The sequence below is a fragment of the Oryctolagus cuniculus genome, chromosome 3 (genome assembly GCF_964237555.1).
Source record: "Oryctolagus cuniculus chromosome 3, mOryCun1.1, whole genome shotgun sequence".
Taxonomy (NCBI): domain Eukaryota; kingdom Metazoa; phylum Chordata; class Mammalia; order Lagomorpha; family Leporidae; genus Oryctolagus; species Oryctolagus cuniculus.
In genome coordinates, this window is record NC_091434.1 from 101,731,380 (window position 1) to 101,749,225 (window position 17,846).

At 37.8% G+C, this 17,846-nt stretch overlaps 1 protein-coding gene across 9 annotated transcripts in view; it reads left to right on the top strand.

The window, feature by feature from the left end:
* LRP1B (LDL receptor related protein 1B) overlaps positions 1 to 17,846 on the top strand; it is a 2,140,503-nt gene that overhangs the window by 1,227,413 nt on the left and 895,244 nt on the right. For all 9 annotated transcript variants that reach the window (XR_007920674.2, XM_051849575.2, XM_051849574.2 and 6 more), the window contains one exon: positions 10,540 to 10,656. Coding sequence is in view for 8 of the 9 variants with exons in the window: in XM_051849575.2 (XP_051705535.2) it covers positions 10,540 to 10,656 (117 nt within the window). In the remaining variant the exon portion in view is untranslated. The remainder of the gene's footprint in view (positions 1 to 10,539; positions 10,657 to 17,846) is intronic.

Genomic DNA, 17,846 nt, shown 5'->3' on the forward strand with positions numbered 1-17,846 from the left:
GTATGGAAGATTTTTCTCTGTACCTCTCCTCTCTCTCTCACTCTGCCATTCCATTAAATAAATAAATCATTTTTTAGAAAGAACTAGAATAAAAATAACAGAGAAAAATACATTTGGCTTTTATTTTTGAAATCTGTGACATGTGGTCAAGTTACAGTATATTTAAATTTAATTTTATCAAAATAAATAAATAGATCACATCTTACCACAATGAGAAAAAATGGCAAATTCATATAGACCACTTTTGTTGCTGGATCATTTCTATTTCTAGACATAGGTCCATACATGGACATGTCTCCTAGATAAAATGACTTTGCAAGAGGGGATTATTTTGTAATTGAATTTAGTGTGCTGTAGTCATTAACATTGTGACTGTTTTATATCTAAGAAAATCCTTTCTCACAGGCAGCCAATTTCCTATTTTATCCAGCTGTAATTTCTTCCCCATAAATCTATTAGTTTGATAAATATTTATCAAGGCACTGGTAATAGAATAAGGAAAAACACATAATATCTTTTTGTAAGGAGCCAGGACAAAGACTAAAAGAAATATATGTGAACAGGGCATTATAATGAAGTATTCACAATGTTCACATGGAGACACATAGGAAGAGCAATGAACTTTATGGCTATCCAGAAAGACTTCCTAAATTTGGAAGCAATGTCCAAATTAAGCCTAAAGAAAAGCATAAGGAAACTTCCTAACTAACAATTCAAGCCAGTTGGTTAATATTTACTCTGCTTGCGATACCTGCATCCCATGTGGGTGCTGGTTGGACACCTGGCTATTCCATTTCCCATCCAGCTCCCTGCTAATATGCCTGGGAAAGCAGCAGAGATGGCCCAAGTCCCTTTGCTCCTGCACCATATGGGAGACCTGGAAGAAGCTCTGGGTTCCTCACTTTGGCCTGGCCCAGCCCTGGCCACTGTGGCCATTTGAGGGAGTGAACCAGAGGATGGAAGTGTATTCTCTTACTCTCCTCCTCTCTTTGTAACTTTGCCTTACAAATAAATGAAAAATAGATCTTTTAAAAAAAGAAAAAATATATAGTTTAATGAAAACCAAGCCTCAGCAAAACTGTAAGAAAATATTGTCTTACATTCTTGCTAGTGTGGAAGCTGATTTTCTTCATTGGAAGGCAATTTGGTGCAATCCAGTAACTAATATTGTTATTCCCTATACTTTTGTGGCAGAGATGCTTCACTAGAGAATAATGAATGATTGGCAAAGCACACATTGTTGCTGTTGGGGTGAAGTGAATAATGGGAAAGAAGTTTGGAAATTATGCTTGGAAGAGAAAACAGCATGCACATGGAACTTATACACACACACACACACACACACACAGAGTGAGAGAGAGAGAGAGAGAGAGAGGGAGAGAAAGTACAGTCAGGGGCTTGGTAGCCATTCTCCCTCCACACCCAAGTACGTTTTTTTGCTTCGGAGGGAGATCCAGACACCAAGATAAAAAGTACCTGGACTTGAAATTCTTTTTTTTTTTTTTTTAAGATTTATTTATTTGCTTGAAAGTCAGAGTTACCCAGAGAGAGAAGGAGAGGCAGAGAGAGAGAGAGAGGTCTTCCATATGCTGTTTCACTGCCCAGATGGCTACAATGGCCGGAGCTTCACCAATCCCAAGCCAGGAGCCAGGAGTTTCTTCCAGGTCTTCCATGCTGGTGCCTAAGGACTTGGGCCATCTTCCACTGCTTTCCCAGGCCATAGCAGAGAGCTGGATTGGAAGTGGAGCAGCTGGGACTTGAACTGGCACCCATATAGGATGCCTGCACTGCAGGCAGCAGGTTTACCCACTATGCCACAGGGCTGACCCCTTAACATTCTTTTGGTTCACAATAATCCTAAAAATTTTTAGACACAAACAATTCTTAGAATTATTAGATTCAAGACTGGCCAATTTCTGACCAGCATTTTCCTGCACCATACAACTCTGATAATGTTACATAATATTTTTTCTGTCATCCCCCATCAATTTTGTCTAAATTCATACTAGATATGTCCATTTACATTTAAAAAATAATGTATTTTAAAAATGTACTTTTTTGTAAATTAAAGAGTGCAATTTGGTATAACATACGTTTTTCTTAGAGAGAAAGCTTTGAATAAAATGGAGTAAAGCTGGCGTTTACGAATAGTTCTTTTGCTCCAGTCTCCAACTCCTTTGTAGTTTCTGTATATTCTGGGATTACTTCCTTGTATGTAGCTGCAGAAGAAGGATGGTTTGGGATGGGAAGAAATGCTCACATTGTGAGAGCGAGTCTCAGATTCAACTCTTAGATAAACCATTCTGGAGCAGAGATATATTTATCATCCTTAGAGCAGCATCTGCTATAAAATTAGTCTTCTGGGTTGGCTTTACTAATCTCACCTCCAGATTCATTTAGGTCTGATGGAGGCAGGAACTGAAACATTAGAAGTTTCCTTTTTTTTTAATACAAATCCATTGATTAGAAAGTGATGATTCAGTAAATCTGATTATATGATAAAGACAGATGGTGCTTGGAAGTTTGTAGAAAAAAGCATCTTTCTCATCTGAGATCAGTTCTGTTTCCATGGTAATCAAACAGTTTTCCCCGTGGATATGGGACACTGATTTAATATATTTTAATTTTCAATAACATCCAGTGGATTCAGATTGGACTCATAAGCTATAATAATTCCCTGTGCATCAGTTAGTGAAGTGGCCCACAAATCCCCCACATCATTGCAATGTGAGGTAGCTCAAACACAATGAATATAATTTTGGAAGTTCACTTTTATTTTTTAAAATATTTATTTTGGGGCCAGCACTGTGACGTAGTGGATAAAATCACTGCCTGCAGTGCCAGCATCCCATATAGACAATAGTTTGAGTCCTGGCTGCTCAACTTCTGATCCAGTCCTCTGCTATGGCCTGGCAAAGAAGTGGAACAGTGCCTAAGTACTTGGCCCCTTCACCAGTGTGGGAGACCCAGAAGAAACTCCTGGCTTCAGAGTGGTGCAGCTCCAGTCTTTGTGGCTCTTTGGGGAGTGAACCAGTGGACAGAGGACCTCTCTCTCTCTCTCTCTCTCTCTCTCTCTCTCTGCCTCTAACTCTCTATAAACTCTGCCTTTCAAATAAATATTTAAAATATGTATATATATATATATATTTACTTATTTATTTATTTGAAAGTCACAGTTACAGAAAAGGAAAGGTAGAGGGAGAGATATATCGAGAGACTGATCTTCCATCCACTGGTTTACTCCCCAAATGGCCATAATGGTCAGGGGTGGGCCAGGCTGAAGCCAGGAGCCAGGAACTTTATCCAGGTCTCCCAGTTGAGTACAGTGGCCCAAGGACTTGGGCCATCTTCTGCTGCTTTCTCATATACATTAGGAGGGAGCTGGATGTGAAGTGGAGCGGCTAAGATTCAAACCAATGCCCATATGTTATGCCAGCACTGCCTACAGCTGCCTTATCTACTAGGCCACAGGCCCTGAAAATCCTTTCTTATTACTCTCTAATCACCATAGCTCTCCTAAGGAAAACAAGTATCTGAGAACATTATTTAGAATCAAACATGAATATTTTATTTTATTTTATTTAATGAACATAAATTTCCAAAGTACAGCTTATGGATTATAATAGCTTCCCCCTCATAACTTGCCTCCCACCCACAACCCTCCCCTTTCCCACTCCCTCTCCCCTTCCATTCACATCAAGATTAGTTTTCAATTATCTTTATATACAGAAGATCAATTTAGCATATATTAAATAAAGATTTCAACAGTTTGCACCCACACAGAAACACAAAGTGTGAAATACTATTTGAGTACTAGTTATAGCATTAATTAAACACCTAAGAGTAATTGTGTATTAATTACAGAGTTCAACCAATAGTTTTAAGTAGAACATAAAAAATACTAAAAGGGTAAAGTATTAAGTTTTTTTTTCTTTTTTTTGTTTGTTATATAGTTATTTTTTTATTTAATAAATGTGAATTTACAAAGTGCAACTTTTGTATTATTGTGGCTCCCTCCCCAACCTCCCTCCCTCCCGTGGCCCTCCCCTCTCCCACTCCCTCTCCCATCCCGCCCTTCATCAAGTTTCATTTTCAATTACCTTCATATACTGAAGATCAACTTAGTATATACTAAGTAAGGATTTCAATAGGCTGTACTCACACAACTGCACAAGGTATAGAGTATTGTTCGACTAGTAGTGTTGTTTTTAAGTTTCATAGTAAAACACATTAAGGACAGAGATCCTACGTGGGGAGCATGTACCCAGTGACTCCTGTTGTTGATTTAACAATTGGCACTCTTATTTATGACGTCAGCAATCACCCGAGACTCTTGCTATGAGCTGTCTAAGCTATGGAAGCCCCTTGAGTTCACCGACTCTGAACTTGTCAAACATGAATTTTTAAAAGAGTATACAGACATAAGAAACTCAAATGAAATAACTTTGGATTGAATAAATAATATATTCTCATTATGGATAAATAAGTAATAGCATTAACAACAAAAACAAGCAAGAAAACAAGAATTACAGATTGACAATTTCCCTGATGAAGACGCAAAAATCCAAAACAAAATACTAGCCAATTGAATCCAACAACACATCAGAAATATCATTCACCTGGACCAAGTGTGATTTATCCCTGAATGAAGGCATGGTTAGCATTCACCAATCAATCAATGTGATACATCACATTAACAAACTGAAGAACAAAACCATATGATTCTCTCAATAGATGCAGATAAAACATTTGATAAAATGCAATACCCTTTCATGATGAATACTTTAAGTAAATGGAATAGAAGGAACATTCCTAAAAACAATCAAGGCAATCCATGACAAACCCACAACCAGTGTCCTATTGAATAGGGGAAAGTTGGAAGCATTCCCATTGAGAACTAGATCCAGATGAGGATGCTCACTCTCACCATCATATTTAGTATAGTCCTGATAGATTTAGCCAGAGCCATTAGGCAAGAAAAAGAAATCAAGGAAGAAAGGAGGAAGTCAAATTATCCCTATTTGCAGATGACATTATTCTGTATATAGGGGATCCAAAAGACTCCACTAAGAGACTATTGGAACTTATAGAGGAGTATGATTAAGTGGCATGATATAATCAACATACAGAAATCAACAGCTTTTGTATACACAGGCAATGCCATGGCTGAGAAAGTACTTCTGAGATCAATCCCATTCACAATAGCTACAAAAGAAATCAAAATCATTGTAATAAATTTAACCAAGGATGTCAAAGATCTCTACAAAGAGAATTAAAAAGCATTAAAGAAAGAAATAGAAGAAGACACAAAAAAATGGAAAGATCTTCAATGTTATGGATTGGAAGAATCAACATCATAAAATGCCCATACTTCCTAATGCAATTTACAGATTCAATGTGATACCAATCAAAATACCAAAGGCATTCTTCTCATATAGGAAAAAAGATACTGAAATTCATATGGAAACATAGGACAACCTGAAGAGCAAAAACAACTTTATACAAAAAAAAAAAAAAAAAAAGCTGGAGGCATCACAATACCAGATTTCAAAACATATTACAGGGCGCTTATAATCAAAACAGCCTGGTACAAAAATAGATGGATAGACCAATGGAATAGAACAGAAATGACGAATATAAACCCAAGCTTCTACAACCAATGCATCTTTGACAAAGGAGCTAAAATAAATCTCTGGAACAAAGACAATCTCTTCAACAAATGGTGCTGGGAAAACTGGATTTCCACATGCAAAAGTATGAAACAGACCCCTTTCTTACACCTTACACATAAATCTACTCAAAATGGATGAAAGACCTAAATCTATGACCCAATTCCATCAAATTACTAGAGAACATTGGGGAAACCCTGCAAAACATTGGCATAGGCAAAAAGTTCTTAGAAAAGACTTTATAGGCACAGGTAATGAAAGCCAAAATTGACAATATGATTAAATCAAATTGAGAAGTTTCTGTGCTGCCAAAGAAACCTCAGCAAAGTGAAGAGGCAACTGATAGAATAGGCAAAATTATTTGCAATCTATGGAACTGATAATATATAAAGAGAGATGTCTATAAAGAGATCAAGAAAATGAACACCAACAAAACAAACAACCCGGTTAAAAAATGGGCAAAGGACTTAAACAGGCATTTTTTAGAAGTGGAAATCCAAATAGCCAACAGACACCTGAAAAAATGCTCAGGATCATTGCCATCAGTGAAATGCAAATCAAAACCACAGTAAGGTTTCACCTCACCTGTGTTAAAATGGCTTTCATGCAGAAATCAAGAAACAACAAATGCTGATGAGGATGTGGGGAAAAGAATACCCTAATCCACTGTTGGTGGCAATGCAAACTTTTAATGCCACTGTGGAAGACACTATGGAGTTACCTCAGAAATCTGAATATAGACCTACCATAAGACCCAGCCTTCTCACTCCTGGAAATTTACCCAAGGGAAATGAAATCAGCTTATGAAAGAATTATCTGTACCCCCATGTTCATTGCAGCTCAATTCACAATAGCTAAGATATGGAATCAACCCAAATGTCTACACTCTGAAGACTGGATAAAGAAATTGTAGGATATGTATATTATGGAATACTGCACAGTGGTAAAATAAAATGAAATTTTGTCCTTAGCAACAAAATGGATGAAACTAGAAAACATCTTACTTAGTGAAATAAGACAGCCCTGAAAGGACAAATGTATGTTCTCCCTGATCCGTGATAACTAATTGAGCACCTGAAAGTGAAATTGACATTTAGTGATGTAATGACTTTGAACAGCCTTTGTCCTGATTGTTGAGGAATAGTTTTTTTTTTTTTTTCATACAATTTGTTGAACCCTTTACTTAGTATAGAGTTAATCATATGTGTATAAAGTTAATTGAAAATAGATCTTAGTAAAACATAAGTATGGGGGCCAGCACTGTGGCATAGCAGGTAAAAGCCACTGCCTGTGTGCTGGAATCCCATATGGGTGCCAGTTCTGGTCCCGGCTGCACCTCTTCCAATCCAGCTCTCTACTATGGCCTGGGAAAGCAGTAGAAGATGGTCCAAATCTTTGGGCCCCTGCACCCACATGGGAGACCCAGAAGAAGCTTCTGGCTCCTGGCTTCGGATCGGCATATCTCTGGCCATTGTGGCCAATTGAGGGGTGAACCAGGGGATGGAAGTGTGGGGAGCAACTCGGACTATACTGTTACTGGAATTAAGACTTATTCTATGCATCTGCTCTCCCACAATATGGCGCTGGGAGAGAAGAAAACAGCTTCTACACAGCTGCCTCCAGTTCAGCCAATAAACTGTAGGACTTGCTCCTGATTGGAGGAGAGCAGCGTGCTCGGCGTGTGGGCAGCCGAGTTGGGATTGGCGGAAGAGGACTATAAAGGAGGAGAGAGACAACATGCACGAGGAACATCTAAGGGGAACATCTGAAGGAACACCTGTGCAGCCCCCAAGAGAGCCGGCCGGCGGTGTGCCGCTCCCCCGCAGAAGTGGGGAATGTGGCAGGGGGAACCGCCCTTCCACGGAGGTGGAAGTGACGGTAGCCAACCCAGGAAGAACCAGCAGCAAACCCGGGGAGGGCTGAGCAGACAGAAGAACAGCGCAGGGTCCTGTGTCGTTCCTCCACGAAGACGGGGAGCGACATAATGGTGCTGTGACTCGGATATGAAGCCTAGGCAGGGTTTAGTGTCGTTCCTCCACGAAGAGGGGGAGCGACAGGAAGACCCGTCTCTCTCTCTGCATCTCCTTCTCTCTCTGTGTATCTCTGACTTTCAAATAAATAAATAATCTTTTTTTTTTTTTTTGACAGGCAGAGTTAGACAATGAGAGAGAGAGAGACAGAGAGAAAGGTATTTCTTCTGTTGGTTCACTCCACAAATGGCCACTACCGCCAGTGCGCTGCACCGATCTGAAGCCAGGAGTCAGGTGCTTCCTCCTGGTCTCCCATTCAGGTGCAGGGCCCAACTACTTGGGCCATCCTCCACTGCCTTCCCGGGCCACAGCAGAGAGCTGGACTGGAAGAGGAGCAACTGGGACAGAATCCAGTGCCCCAACCAGGACTAGAACCCCGGGGCCGGCACTGCAGGTGGAGGATTAGCCTAGTGAGCCGCGGTGCCAGCTTTAAAAAAATAATCTTAAAAAAAAAAAAAAACATAAGAATGGGAATAGGAGAGGGATGAGGAAGAGAGGTGGGAATGTAGGTAGGGGGGCAGGAACGATGGGAAGAATCATTATGTTCCTAAAGTTATATTTATGAAATACATGAAGTTTTTATTCATGAAATAAAAGGTTTTGGAAAAAAAGAGGAAATTACAGATTGAATAAAATAGAGAATGGAGGAAGAAGTGAGATATGTAGAAAAAAGAAAGAAGAAAGAGAGACAAAGGGAAAGCAGAGAATGGAAGGGAAGTCAGGGAGGAAGGATAGAAAGGAGAATTGAAAAAAAAAATCCCCTTAATAATTTTTTTAAATGCTCAAAATATAAAAAGTATTTACTTTAACCAGTGAAACAATATATGAGTATTGTAAATGAAAATTATTAATCTGCCTCTTTGCTCTATTCCTCCTTCTCACTGAGTAAACTAATGGCAACATTTTGTATGCATCCTTATCCATCCCTCTCTAGGCTAGTATAATAATATAAGTATACTATGCTATAACATAGTATAAATGAACATATAATTATGTCCACACACACAATAGGATTATAGAAGTATATGCACATTTTTCTATGAATATTTGTGAAATGAGAAAAATCAGATAAGCATTATATATTTTAAATATTTTATTTATTTATCTGAAAGGTAGACAGAGACAGAAAGAACAAGCAGAAGGAGAGAACTTCTATCTACTGTTTCACCCTCTGAATGCCTGCAGTGGCTCTGGCTGAGCTCCCCACCAGAGTCAAGGGACTGCAACTAAACATAGGTCTTGTGTTTAGGAGTCAGAGATGCAATTACTTGAATCATGATCTACTGCCTCCCAGGTTCTGCATCAGCACAAAGTTGAAATAGGGAGAGTGAGCCAAGAATAAAACCCAAACGCTATCATATGGTATGCCAGCGTCTTAACCTGCAGGTCAAATGCCTGCCCCTGTGTTAAATGTTTTAGATTCCGAGTCTTTATCAATATAAGCAAAGGAAAAAGATTTTTCTTAGTGTCTCCAGTTATACACACCAAGGTTACAAACAGTATGTTCAATCCAATGTGTCACATCAGTGAACAAATTCTTCATTTATTTTTTTCAGATACTCCTGTAGCAATAATGTATATGTGTTTTTACATTGAAATTATGCTTTTCTTAAAGAGAAATAACTGTATATAAATTTTAAGTAACCTCTGAAATTTTGATTGACTTGAGTTTGAACTACTCTCTGTGTCGACCTTTAGAACCCAAGCTCACAGAATTTGGTGACACATAAACACATTCTTATGATTCTCAAGCCCAGGTTACAAGGACAATATATAAATTAAGCAAGGTTTTTTAACTACAGAAGTGGAGACCCCTAATCATTGTCATCTACCCGACTCCTACCTAATCATAATTCATAAGTCCAAGTACCCCCTTCTCAAAATAATCCCATTCTTTTCTGTAATCCAATAAAAGGATAGGGTTGATATTCTACTGACACACAATGAAGACGGATTTTTTTTTTGTTTAGAGAAACAAAAGGGGGAAAAAAGGAAAACCAAATATTGAAACTAGGTTCCTAACAATCAAATGCCTGAGGGAAGAACTAGGTTTTCATGCTTTCAAAGGCAGACCTGATTGTAATAGAAAGTGGCAATCAAATTCTCTGTAGAACATCACCCCTATACTGAGTAAGTTTAAACCTCTGCCTTTGGCTAACACAGAAAGCAAGGTTTTATGTTCATGTTCATTGAAACCCTTCAGAGAGCCCAAAGCAGAGCTCATTAATATGCTTTGATTTTTTAAAAAATCAAACTTTACCAATATAACTGTGCTAAAAAGCAAGTTCAAAAAACATCTCTAGGCTAAATGCACATTTTAGACAATACTTTTTGCATTTTCATTTCATACCTTGAATTATTTAGAGATCAAGAAGTAAATTCATTGAAAATATTTCAGGAAAACAACAATTTTTGCTTAGACTCCAAATGCTTCCTCCCATATAGCAGCTAAAGTTGTCTTCCTTTATTGCCAAATGTTATGCAAAATTCTCTTTTGTTAATCAAAAGTTGGATGAAATTTAATTCAACCATGTATTCATAAGCATGTGCTGGACAAAAACTTTTCAATAATGAATTCATAGCTTCATTTATGGAATTGTGTGAGGATTACTGAATATCTTGTCACTTAGCAGTGCGTTTAATTGAATGGCAGAGCATGTGAACTTTAAAGAAGGCAGGCAAGTTGGCCTTGTGAAATATTAAATAAAATTTAGGTTTTAAATATTTTATCTTAACAGAAATATCTTGTGTGTAAAAGAGATATTGCATGCTTTGCTATAACCTAATGTTATTCAAAAGGCCTCTAATAATACTCTTTTTATGTGCATTGATCATCACAGCCAGGACATGCCAGGTAGATCAGTTTTCCTGTGGAAATGGGCGTTGCATTCCCAGAGCATGGCTGTGTGACAGGGAAGACGACTGTGGTGACCAGACAGATGAAATGGCATCTTGTGGTAAGTTGTGAGTAAAATATGCTATTAGTAGAGACTGGCTCTGATAGAACATTCTGTCACTATAACTCCCTTAAAAAGCTGTGTGTCTCATATGGCTCACATGTATAAAGTCATATCAGCAAGGCCAGGAGATCTGTTACTTTCATTGCAGCCTTTGAACATGATTGTGCACTGTAACGACAAATTCAGAATATACTCCTGCGTGAGGCAGTGACAACATTCTCAGCTGAAATGAATGCATCAATATATTGCAGATTGTATTGGGAGGAGGTCATTATCAGGCTAATAGGATATTCTCAACTGTTCATTTTTAATCAAATGTCTGTAATGATTAAGCTTGCCAAAGAGAAAAGCTCTTTGAGTAACATTTGTAGTAGCATTAGGTGGGCCTGTTTTTTGTTGACAAGTATTTGAAATATTCTAGTAGTAATACATAATCCAGGCTGAGACTACATAGCTGGGAAATCATTTGTTGCATTTCTATAGAGTTGTATGATTCTGGCTAACATTATTATTATTCTAAGATTATTTTTGTTGATGACAAAATTCCCAGTATTTTCCACTGATTCTCCTTCTTGGAAAAATAATTGAAATTTACTATTACATGAATTTGCAAATTTAATTACTCTCATTTGTCCTCCTGTACCAGAATGTTTCATTATCATTTGTTTCAATAATGTCTAGTCAAACATTGTAAAAGAATAAAACAGGTTTTCTAAGAATTGTGCTTTATATTGGGTATGGCCATGGATTTTTAAAATTTCTGAGAAAACTTTGTCTATAAAATGATATTTTAGCAGTTCATTAAAACTATAAAGCATTTTAACATTTTAATAAGTTAATCCTTTGTTAATCCTTTAACGGGAAGAGAGTAATACTGTTTTTGATCCCCTCAATTTCAATGCCTCTATTTACAAATTTTATAAAAATTGTCTTGTGTTCTGTAGTTAAATCCTGGCACATATTTGAATTTTATAACCTCTGAATAAAGTTAGTCGTGGTAATTCATGTGGTCAAGAAAATAACAGTAGTGCAGAAGGAAGCAATGAAGAGCTCAAACAATGAGTATTTAATCACACATTTTACATGTAGAATGTCTGGAGCCTGGCCAGTAGAACACATTGAACAGTGCGTTCTCTCTTTTCTAATGTCTAGACTGATCATTTTGTCCAGAAGGTGACTAAATCTGTTACTAGGGCTCTATGGTTTTCAAAACTCGATTCTAGTCCTGTTTTCTGCATTCCCATCCACATCATACCAGAAAGATAATGAGAAACATGAAAACGTTAAAGAGAGAGAGGCCTGGATCAGATAAGAAAGGTAGTGAAAATAAAATATAGTGGAGAAATAAAGTGCAAATTCATTATATAAAACTACTCTTTATTTTGTAAATAAGTCTGGGGCCAGACCTTTTAATTTATTCTAATGATAGTTAATTTTAAACAAAGAAAGAAAAATGCTTAAAATTTAAATAATATTCTGGATAATTTTTTCTACAAAACTTAATGAGCTTTCATGAAATGAGGGGATGAGGAATTTCAGGAGATGCCAGCTTTGTTTTCTTTTTTAAAATTATTTATTTATTTATTTGAGAAGAAGAGTTACAGACAGACAGACGGAGAGACAGAGAGAAAGGTCTTACATCCACTGGTTCATTCCCCAAAAGGCTGCAACAGCTGGAGATGGGCCAATCCGAAGCCAGGAGCTTCTTCTGGGTCTCCCGCATAGGTACAGGGTACCAAGCAACTGAGAAACTCTGGTGGGCACAATGTTTCTGTTAAAGTTATAAGAGAGAATGGCATAGGTCTCTGTAATGGAATTTTTTTTCTTCTCTGAATATAAGATGGCAAAGACTGCAATTTTTAAAACAATTGTTACCCTATTTGACACTACTATACAAACCAACATGGTTTCTATTCATTTCCAGTTTTATTAAACATCATAATAAAATTTGTACTGACCATATTTTACTTTTGCCATTAGTCTAAGGAAGATTCTCATATTTTTAATTCTATTAGAAGACTCTGCAATCATATTTTGTTTTTGAACAACCTGTGTTATGTATAATAGCTACTAATTTATACCAAGATAATATTAATTTATATTTTAAAATATGCAAAATATATGACTAAGAGATACTTCTGTTAAAAATTAGGAGTTAAAGCTATTTCAACTGGAGGTCAAATTTTCAGTGGTATTCACTAACACCTATTTAAAAAAAATTCATTTCAGTGGCATTTGCCTTTAGAAGTTAATTACGTATTTTGTTGAGATTATATGTGGCCAAACACATAATACGAAAGGCCCTCTGAGGATTCTGCCTTAATCTTTAAGCAACTTTTGTCTTCAGATCTAGAGAAGGAGAATCTGTAAATTGATACTGAAGACAAGAGGTGCATATTCAAATTGTTGAAGTCTAGGTTAGAAGTAATCTTATGTCAAAGGACTGAATTGACAATTTCATTTCAGGCATGAGACTATCATCATCATTGTCAACTTTAGCTGTCAATAAAAAAATTATCGGGTGAACATTATGACCTCTCTTATCCCAACTCTCTCCTTATCTCAGACTAATTAAAGGAGAATCTCTAGGAATCAGACCCAAGAATTAGTATCTTTAATGCCTTCCAAATAGTATAAATGTGTACTTAACTTTTAGAACCATGACCTTAAGGCAGGCATTCCCAACCTTGAGTGTGCATCAGAACCTTCTGGATGGTTCATTAGAGTACAGAATGCTGGGCTCCTTTCCTAGAATCACTGGTCCATAGGTCTTAGATGGGGCCTGAGAATTTATATTTCTAGAAAATTCCCAATTGCTGTTGATCTTTATGCCATTTGCCCAAGGAACACGCTTTAAGAACCACTAATTTAAGGGAAGCATCATCCGTGTTTGGCTTATCTTCAATATATTTTAAGACATAATTCTGTTTATATATGAAAACTAATTTAAGATAGAGGCAATTATCCATACATATTTTCTTCCTATTAAATATATATATTATAAATATTACAAAGACAATTTTTGTACCTTGTACAATTTATAGTTAAAAGCAGCATAGTTGTTTATTTTACTTTATCAATCTGAAGCTTAGTCTTCCAAGTATCTCAACATAGCATGTATGTGTTATGTTTTAATAAATATCCCTTAATGTGAGTTGATAAAATATAATTAAGTGGTTTAATTTTATAAATTGCCTCTGAAGTCTGTTAACAAATTGAAAGATAATTAAATGAAGTAGAAATAAAAATTGACTAAAATTTCAAGACTGATATTATTCCATTTTTGTGGATGTTGATCTTTTAAACCCATGAAGATAGTAGAATTCTGTCTTCTGTATTTCTAATCTTTCTTGAAAATGTCATTGTAGTCTTACCACATAATTAAGGATCAAAGAATATCAGAAAAAGAATTGGCAAGGACTTGACACAGGAAGTAAAGAGAATGAAAGAGACAAACAGAGGGCGAGAGAGAAGGAGAGGGAGAGATTGTTACCCAGTTAAGATGTCCCAAAATTTTTCAAGAATATAATTAGAAAAAAATAAGGAAACTGGAGCACAGAAAATTGTATGGCAGGGTTGGAGAATAAGTTAAATGTGACACATTGGATCTCAGTCTTACTCACCACTAGTTGTTTATTCTCACCGAATCATAGAGTTTGATAATTGAGGTGACATTTAATTCATTCTTTATCCAATAGAATAATGTAGTACCAGACATATTCATCTAGTCATCACTTGAATATTTTTAGGAAAGAAAACTGAGTATTTCGCAGACTAGTTAATCCTACTATTGATCAGTTCAGTTGTCAGAATATACTTTCTTTGTGGAACCAACATCTGACATCGTAATGATTCTGCCCATTAATACTTGTTCATCATGGCTCTTAAGATAACTAAAGAGAGGGTCAGCGCTCTGGTAAAGTGGGTTAATGCCCTGGCCTGAAACTCAGGTATCCCATATGGGTGCCGGTTCTAGTCCCGGCTGCTCCACTTCTGATCCAGCTCTCTGCTATGGCCTGGGAGAGCACTGGAAGATGGCCCGAGTCCTTGGGCCTCTGCACCCACGTGGGAGACCTGAAAGAAGCTCCTGGCTCCTGGCTTCGGATTGGTGCAGCTCCAGCCATTGCGGCCAATTGGGGAGTGAACCATCGGATGGAAGACCTCTCTCTTCTCTCTGTGTAACTCTGAATTTCAAATAAATAAATAAATAAATAAATAAATCTTAAAAAAAAACCTAAGAGGTCCGTGTTGTGGCGCAGCTACTGCTGTGATGCCATCATTTCATAGCAGCATGTTGTTGGAGTCCTGGCTACTCTGCTTCCAATGCAGCTTCCTGCTAAAGGCAGCAGATGATAGTCCAGTGACTGGGCCTCTGTCACTCATGTGGGAGATCAGGAAGAAGTTCCTGATTAGTGATTTCAGCATGGCCCAGAATTGGCTGTTGCAGCCAACTGGGGAATTGGTGAGCAGATGGAAGACCTGTCTTTCTTTCTTTGTCTCTTATTCCTACTTCTGTCACTCTGCCTTTAGAATAAATATTTTCTGAAAAGATTACTATAGACACCATCAAAGCATAAAAAGTTAATCATACCTTAACTTTATTTAATCGTTCCTTGAATGACTGTGTTTACAGGGTTATTCCCTACCGATTGCCTTGCTAAGCCTTCATGTGGATTTCCATTGATTATATTAAAGTTCACGGCCTCAATGAGAAGTTGATATTCAAAGTATGTTGAGTTTCAGTTTTGCAAAATGAAAATATTCTAGACATCTACTGTATAATACTATTAATACAGTTAGCACTACTGAAATGTACACTTAAAATGGCTAAGGAGGTAAATTTTGTTTCTACAAATTAAAGATAAAATTCATAACCAAGACATAAGTAGAGTATAGTATCCCATATATGGTATTTCTACAAGAGATAATAGTGTGCTTATTACCTTCAAAAACAGATTCTAGGCTTCTGTCAAGGCAACCTTTTTTTAAAAAAATTATTTATTTGAAAGAGTTACACAGAGAGAGGAGAGGCAGAGAGAGAGAGAGGTCTTCCATCCAATTGTTTACTCCCCAGTTGGCCTCAATGGCCGGAGCTACGCCAAGCTGAAGCCAGGCGTTTCCTCCAGGACTCCCATGTGGGTTCAGGGGCCCAAGGACATGGGCCATCTTCCACTGCTTTCTCAGACCATAGCAGAGAGCTAGATTGGAAGAGGAGCAGCTGGGTCTTGAACCCGTGCCCATAAGTGATGCCTGAACTTCAGGTCAGGGCATTAACCGCTGCACCTCAGTGTTGACCCTAAGGCAATCTTTCAAAGCAGTCTTACAAGTTAATTGATACACTGAATTCCCATTCAATTAAAATAGGATTTTTTCACTATTTTTAAAAGTTTTATATAAGGTATACAGATGTCTTATATTTCATATATATAGATTCAGAAATTTGTGATACTTTCCATCCTATCCCTATTCCCTCCCACACTTCCACCCTTCTTTCTCCCTCTCATAGTCCATTATTAAATTAAAAAAAATTTTTAAAAAATGTAAGGTGTACAAACTTCATGCATTCCATATATACAAATTTAGGAACATAGTAATTCTTCCCATCCTACCCTCCCTCCTGCCTGCACTCCCACTCTTCTTCCTCCTTGCTCTCCCAGTCCCATTCTATTTTTTTTTACAAAGATCTATATTCAATTAACTTTATACTCATAAGATTAACCCTACACTAAATAAAGAGTTCAGCAAATAGTATGAAGAAGAAAAAAAAATAAAAAACCTTGCTCCTGAACAGTGAGACAAAAGTTGTTAAAAACCATTATATCTCGGGCAGGCACTGCGGCTCACCAGGCTAATCCTTCACCTGCAGCACCGGCACCCTGGGTTCTAGTCCTGGTCAGGGCGCCAGATTCTGTTCCAGTTGCTCCTCTTCCAGTCTAGATCTCTGCTGTGGCCCAGGAGTTCAGTGGAGGATGGTCCAAGTGCTTGGGCCCTGCACCTGCATGAGAGACCAGGAGGAAGCACCTGGCTCCTGGCTTCAGGTCGGCTGACACACTGGCCGTAGTGGCCACCTAGGGGGTGAACCGACAGAAAAAGGAAGACCTTTCTCTCTCTCTCTCTCTCTCTCTCACTGTCTAACTCTGCCTGTCAAAAAAATTTAAAAAAAAAAGAAAAAAACATTAAATCTCTAAATGTCCATTTCACTCCAATAAATTACCTTTTAATTACTCTATTAGCTGCTACTGACCAGGGAAATCATGGTATTTGTCTTTTGGAGGCTGGTTTATTTCACTTAATATAATAGTTACCAGTTGTGGCTGGCGCCACGGCTCACTAGGCTAATCCTCCTGCTTGTGGTGCCGGCACACCGGGTTCTAGTCCCGGTCAGGGCGCCGGATTCTGTCCCGGTTGCCCCTCTTCCAGGCCAGCTCTCTGCTGTGGCCAGGGAATGCAGTGGAGGATGGCCCAAGTGCTTGGGCCCTGCACCCTATGGGAGACCAGGAAAAGTACCTGGCTCCTGCCATCGGATCAGTGCGGTGCGCCAGCCTCAGCGCGCAGGCCGCGGCGGCCATTGGAGGGTGAACCAACAGCAAAGGAAGACCTTTCTCTCTGTCTCTCTCTCTCACTGTCCACTCTGCCTGTCAAAAAATAAAAATAAGAAAAAATAGTTACCAGTTGCATCCATTTTGTTGCAAAAGACAAGACTTAATTTTTTTTACTGCTGTGTGGTATTTTATAGTGTACATATTGCATAATGTCTTTATGAAGTCTTCAGTTGATGAACATCTGGATTGATTCCATATCTAGCTATTGGTAATTGGACTGCAATAAACATAAAAATACAGATCACACTTTCATCTACTAATTTCTTTTCCTTTGGGTAAATTCTCAGGAGTGAGATGGCTGGGCCATATGGTAGCTCTATATTCAACTTTCTCTGGTATCTCTATAATGTCTTCCACAGTAGTTGTATCATCAATAGCGGAATATGATACTTCTTCCCCACATCTTCTCCAGCACTTGTTTTTTTTTATTTCTGTAGGAGAACCATAGTAACTGGGGTGAGGTGAAGCTAATTGTGGTTTTGATCTGCATTTCCCTGAAGGCTAGTGATCTTGAGAATTCATTCATGTTTCTGTTGGCTATTTGAATTTTCTCTCTTGAAAAATACCTATTCAAATTATTTGTCC